General features: G+C 48.3%; 1 protein-coding gene across 1 annotated transcript in view; it reads right to left on the bottom strand.

The window, feature by feature from the left end:
• Positions 1 to 80: 80 nt before the first annotated feature.
• BLM (Bloom syndrome, RecQ helicase-like) overlaps positions 81 to 6,506 on the bottom strand; it is a 12,426-nt gene continuing 6,000 nt past the window's right edge. Inside the window, exons 9-17 of the mRNA XM_009069780.1 lie at positions 6,170 to 6,330; positions 5,504 to 5,699; positions 4,668 to 4,858; positions 3,556 to 3,703; positions 2,830 to 3,029; positions 1,907 to 2,099; positions 1,648 to 1,770; positions 1,110 to 1,317; positions 81 to 246 (exon numbers count right to left, since the gene is read on the bottom strand). Of these exons, the coding sequence (XP_009068028.1) occupies positions 81 to 246; positions 1,110 to 1,317; positions 1,648 to 1,770; positions 1,907 to 2,099; positions 2,830 to 3,029; positions 3,556 to 3,703; positions 4,668 to 4,858; positions 5,504 to 5,699; positions 6,170 to 6,330 (1,586 nt within the window). The remainder of the gene's footprint in view (positions 247 to 1,109; positions 1,318 to 1,647; positions 1,771 to 1,906; positions 2,100 to 2,829; positions 3,030 to 3,555; positions 3,704 to 4,667; positions 4,859 to 5,503; positions 5,700 to 6,169; positions 6,331 to 6,506) is intronic.

The raw sequence follows: 6,506 nt of genomic DNA, 5'->3' as shown, positions 1-6,506 counted from the left end.
GTTCAGCAGTAAACAAAACAAAAGTTGAATAAACAATGATTCCACGCTGGGAACTTGCTTTCATCCAGTGAGTTTCCCAGTTACAATACGGAATACGAAGGCTGGAGGAAGTGCCTGGATTTGGGTTTGGGGAGTGCCATCATGCCCAGCTTCCCAGCAGCTCCCTGGGATGCAGAGCTGGGGCCAAAGGGGGCTGCAGCCTTTGAGCTGGGAGGCCTCTTGGTCCTTCTGTACCTGCTGTAGCCACTGCAAAAAACAGGGAGAAGGTGTGGGTCACCCACCTGTGTCACCTGCCCTGTCACCCAGGCTGCACTCACACACACACACCATTACATGTGCCAGAAGAATATGTGTTACTTGTATGATATTTGAAATACACATGGCTGAAAAACTACCTCTGCAATGCAAACCAAGTGCAGCTGTTCTCTGGGATATGCCCAAGGACATATCCCTTAGACAGGGAGAGGGAATGCTGATCCAACCCAACTACACTTGACCCAATCAGAGCATCAACACTAAGTGATGCTTCAGGGTCAACAGCAGTTAATGATGAGCACTTCAGCAGATAGGAAGATGCAAAAAGTGGCACAAAACCTGCTGAGCTAGGGGTGGCCATTTGCCACAAAAAACAAAGAGCAGAATGGAGGGAAACAGGGAGATGCTTGGAAAGTGGTAGATTTGCCCTAGAAGCCACAGACCAACCAGACTCCTGGGTCCAAACACGCAGGTGTTGCCTTGTATGGTACAATCAGAGGGAGAACTTCAATTAACAAGGGACTGAAGTTCAAATACTCCATCAAATCTTTAGTTTTAAGCCCTCTTTATGATTCGAAACTGAAATCTGGTCAGCCTGCTGATCGTGGTTATGACACTGAAATTCAGTGTCCCTGCTTAGCTTATGGCAGTCAAGGGCGACAACAACTGTTAAATATCCTTCCTCACCAGCTCTTTAAGCCAGAATGCAGAAAACCAAAGTGGGGAATTTGTTACCAGGTTCCTGGTTAATTTTAACACCACTATTTAAGCCCAGAAACAGCAGTGGGATAACTGCAATCCTGTGATCATCATCATGCTGGTCTGGCCAAAGAGAAGTGACCACAGGGACATACCCTCTGGGGTGGAACTGTTGGCTGCCACCCGCACTGGTCTTTTTCCTCTTGGAGTCTCTGGCATTTGGTGGCCGTTTCCTCTTTCTCCTTTGGTTCGTGTTGTTGCCAAAGTAGCTGGAGGTTGTGCCTGCATCCTCTGCTTCCCCATCGCTCCCAGGTGTGCTGGTGCTCCCCAGGGCTGTGTCTGCACTGGGGCAGGCAGTGTCTTCTACAGACAGACAAAGAGGTAAAACTAAAAGTATCACCTGGGTCATACTGTCACCAGAACACACTGATGTACCAAAATACCTGTTCTGGCTGTTCCACACCTCCCCTGCACTGCCCTCACCCTGAGACTTTCAGACACACTGAATTTAGCTAGTGGAAGGTGGCAAAGACCTTGGTGAGTTCTGAGAGTGTGGGATTGCTCCCTTTTGTAACTGTTAGCCTTTAAGAATTAGCTATTTGGACTAAAAAGGTAGCTTTTGGTTCAGACATCTGCTAGAGGAGAGAAGGGCACTGAGCAGGGGAGTACACTGGGGTACAAAGCACACTGTACCTGGGATGGACTGTTCTGAGTACTTATCCATCACTTTGATTATTTCTGCACCATATTTCTCCAGTTTGTCCTCTGTGACACCATCAATCTGCAGCAAAACCTCCACATCTGAGGACAAGGTTTCTGTAAGGTAACAAAGCCCCTGTTAGACACGTCCAACAAATAACTGGTAGTTAGCAAGAGATCCTGGAGAAAATTAATCCCTCTCAGTGCCCCCTGTGAAGAAGCCCTGAGGGACTTTCCAGCACCCTGCCCTTACCCGCTATTTTCTTCAGGGTGGAAGTACTGAAAATGTTGAAGTAATGCACATCAAAGACTTTGCCCAGCGTCTTGCAGGTGTCTGTGAGCTCACTGAGGCACTGTTTAACCATCTCCTCCCGCCGGGACATCTTTGCCATGGAAGCCCTTTGCCTTCTGATGGCACTGGCATTCTCTGTCTCGTGGAACTGCACCTGTTGAAATGATAACTCCTGTCAGGGAGTTCCTACTGAGGTTGCTTGATAACACAGGAACACAGCAAAGGAAACGGAAAGTATATTTTGATGGATCAATTAAAGCTGTTTACCCAGTATACACTTTTAAAATCATTTTTAACAGGCTATTCATCAGCCCCTAAGTTACTTCTACAAAGGTCTGGGACAGTTTAGACAGAGGGAAAAGCTCCTCAGAGCCCAGTTCATGGCTGGCTTCAAACTGAGGTCATTGCGGTAACACTGAGGGCTCTGATCCACTCCAAACACAGCACTAAAGCAGAGGAACAGCTCCCTCAAGCAATCTGGGACTGTTCCATGACCTTCCTGAAGTGAACCTTCCATCAGAGCTCACCAGTGACTGGGAAAAATAGAGCAGAAAATGCAGGAGAAGGGAGTGCTGGTCCTTCTTAACCAGCTTTTTGTGCTGGTCATAACCTCCCTTCCTTCTCCAGCTGGAATCAGGTGGATGGGGGAGAAAGCTCTCCAAGCCTCTCAAACTCACCTTTTGCCTCAGAAAATTATTACTGGAATACTGGACTAGGAAGCACACTTGTTGGATTCTGTTCCCTGCACCTGCAAAAGGTTAGTTCCCGCCCTTCAGCTGAGGGCAGAATGTGTTTAAGCTATCCCAGGGGACATGCTACAGGAAAACTGCAGCACATACCTTATAACAATACCCTCAGGAAAACACATCACACCAGTTACACACCTGGAGGGACCCATCTAGCACAGCCTGAGCCTTCTCTCCCAGGATGACGTATGCCACTGCCTGGTCATTAGCTGTGATGTATAAGTCTTCATCCAGGATCTTGTCCAGCACCAGTTTTCTGAACAGCCTTTCAGCATTGTGCCTGGAGTAGGCAGCTCCCTTCCCAAATATTCCAGTCTGAATCTTGGCACTGGTTGCACCTGTGCAACATAAAGCACAGGATGAGAAATCAGAAAGCCCATGTACATGTGGGAGATTTTTCCAAGGGAATTCCATAGACTATGCACATAAGAAAATACATTTGAGCACCAGGAATTGCAAGCATCACCAGAAAACTAATATCATCACTATAACAACCTGGAAGGGCTTAAATCTTCAGTCTCATTCATTTGGGATCATCTACCACCCAGAGATTCCTCAGAAGATTAATTTTGCAAAGTATATTTTAGAGAATCATGGAATGGTTTGGCTTGGGAGAGACTTTAAAGCTTGTCCAGTCTCACCCCCTGCCCTGGGCAGGGACACCTCCCACCAGCCCAGGTTGCTCCAAGCCCCATCCAACCTGGCCTGGAACACTCCCAGGGATGGAGCAGCCACAGCTGCTCTGGGCAACCTGTGCCAGTGCCTCAGCACCTCACAGGGAAGAGTTTACACTTCTGGCAATGCAGAGCCCTCCTGATTCCTAGCCAGGGATTTGTTCAGGTGTTTCAGGGAGGACAGACTCACCTAAGAAAATGTCCACCATCATGTTCAGGGTGTACCTGCCCAAGCCTGCGTTCCTCTTCCTGTTGAGCTGCCCCACGGCCCCGCAGTGCTCCCGCACGAACCGCACGATGCTCCTCACATCCTCAGTCACATCCCTGGACTTATAGTCCTGGTAAATCAGACTTGGTTAGGGAATGGCACTCTGTGTTTGTGCCCCAATGCAAGTTGTTACTGACAACCTCAGTTTCTGCTATTGTGTTTTTCCCAGCTGTGAGTTCAGTTAGTTGCAAACAGAGGAACAGTATCTCCCCACAGGGATACAGTCACAGGGGTTCTCGATGTGGTAATGCCCTGGAAAATGCAATGACAGCCCAACTGCTTGCATATAATCTCCACTGTGTTATTTGTATAGAGGTGCCAGGCTGTTGGGTAAATATAGGCAATTAAGGTGAATCGTTGGGAAAGCATTCCTGTAGTTATCCTGCTGCCATGCCCCTAGAAGTTACAGTTCCAACAGGCATTCAGATGAGAAAACTGGACTGAATATACATTCTTATGGTCAAATTTGGTTCCAAGGACAGCTATGTGAGGGAATGCTTCAAACAGGGCTGAGAAACAATATCCACAGGTACAAAAGTGATCAGGAACCCTTCCCTGCCTGCCTGACAGCTGTCTTCCCTTCTGCTCCTGCCCACACCACTAAGTTGGCTTCAGGCCTGGATGTACAGCCCCAAATCTTTGGGCCACCTCCAGCAGTGCACACCTGATGTGGCACTTGTGCTGCTCTGGCAGCACAAAGCTGCCCTGAAAACACCAGAAGAGGCAGTAAAGGGATTTCCCTGTAGCCATTCCAGTGGATCTGATATGAGCTCCTGCCTCTCACAAGCACTGTAGCCAAGAAAATTGACACTAAGGAACATCCCTGTGCCTCTGACAGGAACAGGAGCACCACAAGTCCATGGGCATAATTCCACTCAAGGTTAAACCCTGGAAAATACTGGAAGCATCACAGCAATACAGGATATTGATTCCCTTTCTTCATTTGCCGTCCCAGAGGTCATGTGACCACTTTTTGATACAGCCAAATGCAAAATCAGTCTGACAGCACTTCAAATTAGAGCTGTGGGCTTTACCTTCTTCCTACTGCAGTTGTCACAGATGACTTCTGGGTGGTCCTTGCAGAAGGTGGGGTTGAAGTTGGTTTCCCCGAAGTAGGCGAGCAGCTGGATGCGGCGGCAGTCCACCACGTTCTCGCAGTAGTGCACCATGCTGTACAGGTTGTTGAAGTGGGTCTGCCTGGTGTGGCTGTTCCCATCCTTCTCCACTGAAACACAGTAAATTCCATTCTATCTGCACCTCTGCATTTTTATAGACTGTCAGACACAAACCACAGTACTCATAGTTGTCTAGAAAAAGGTGAGTAGGTTGGTACAGAACTGACCTAGGACGGGTTTTACCTCTATAGCTTTAAAGAATGGAGAAGGGAAATAAGCTTGGAATGACAAGAGTCAGGAGATGGATATGTATTACAGGAAGAGAGGAAATGGCCTCAAGTCAGGGGAGGTTTAACTTAGATATCAGGAACAATTTTTCATGGCAAGGGTTGTCCAGCCCAGCACAGGCTGGAGGTGGAGTCACCATCCCTGAAAGTGTTCTAAACCCATGTGGATGTGGCACCTGGGGACATGGTTAGTGGTGAACGTGGTGGTGGGGCTGCCTGGTGATTGGACTTGGTGTTCTTTAAGGTCTTTTCCAGCCTTAACTATCCTGTGAAGCAAAGTGGTTTTGACTTAAATTTAAGTGACAAAAACCCTTAGAGAAAACCATTTAGGGAAAGGTGCCCACTTCTCCTCTCTTTGCAACACTGAACTATCAATGGCACTTGTAAGGGAAATAACACAGCCTGAGGGAAACCAGCAGCTAAGGGACTGCTGTGATATCATCTCCAAGTCACAAGAGCAGAACTCACTGAGGATGAGCCTCCTCAGCCTGGTGACATCGCTGTAGCTGTAGAAGAGCAGGCAGTGAGACATCTCTCCATCCCGTCCAGCTCTGCCAGACTCCTGGTAGTAACCTTCAATGGATTTGGGCAGGGATGCGTGGATGACGTAGCGCACGTCGGGCTTATCAATGCCCATTCCAAAGGCAATCGTGGCACATATCACCTGGGAAGGAGATGATCATGTTCTACACATGTTATAGCAAATAGTCCTTTGCACTGTATGCAAAGCAGACAGTGACGGGGATTAGGAAAACTGAAGAACTCAGGCTGTCAATTATAATGCTGCAAGGTGAGTACAAAACAGCATAACTTCCTCTTCTGTCACAGGAGCTACTCCAAACACAGGGAAACCCCATAATTCCAGGCTCTGTACAGTCCAGCAGCTGTTTCTGAAGCTGTGCACTGCTCAGGTGCTCCCTCCTGGAGCAGCACACCTTGGTGCAGAGCTGCAGCCTTTGATTCATCAAACTCCTAACAAAAAGGTGCTGCTGTGTCCTGGCAGATCGACTGGGATCAGCTGTTTGACACTGCAGCCCATTTGGTGATAACACTGCACAGCTTCACTTTCATTTACCAGGTCAAGAGGGATAACAGTGCCCAGATTCTCTTCCCTTTCCCCCCAGTTTCCTGTACCTGGCATCCCTCCTGGTTGACCCACTTCTGCTGCACGAGGTCCCTGCTGGAGTCAGTGAGGCCGGCATGGTAGGCCAGGGCAGCCAGCCCCTCTTTCTGCAGGATGGCTGCTGTGGTGTCACATTCGTGCCGGGAGAGGCAATAAATGATCCCAGAGTCATCTGCAAACAAAGGGGAAGGGGGAGGGGGGGAGATCTGAGCTACAAACAGCTTCATTCCCTTTCATTTGCTCAGTAGTCAAACCTGCCAAGCAGATATTGGCAGGTTGGAATATTCCCTATTGGAATAAGTCTAAGTGTAATGCTATAACTGCTTAACTATAGAACTTAATTTGTTA

This window comes from Acanthisitta chloris, unplaced genomic scaffold (assembly GCF_000695815.1).
Source record: "Acanthisitta chloris isolate BGI_N310 unplaced genomic scaffold, ASM69581v1 scaffold28132, whole genome shotgun sequence".
NCBI lineage: Eukaryota > Metazoa > Chordata > Aves > Passeriformes > Acanthisittidae > Acanthisitta > Acanthisitta chloris.
Note: the sequence above shows the minus strand (reverse complement) of the source record. Positions and strands in the feature narration are given on the sequence as shown.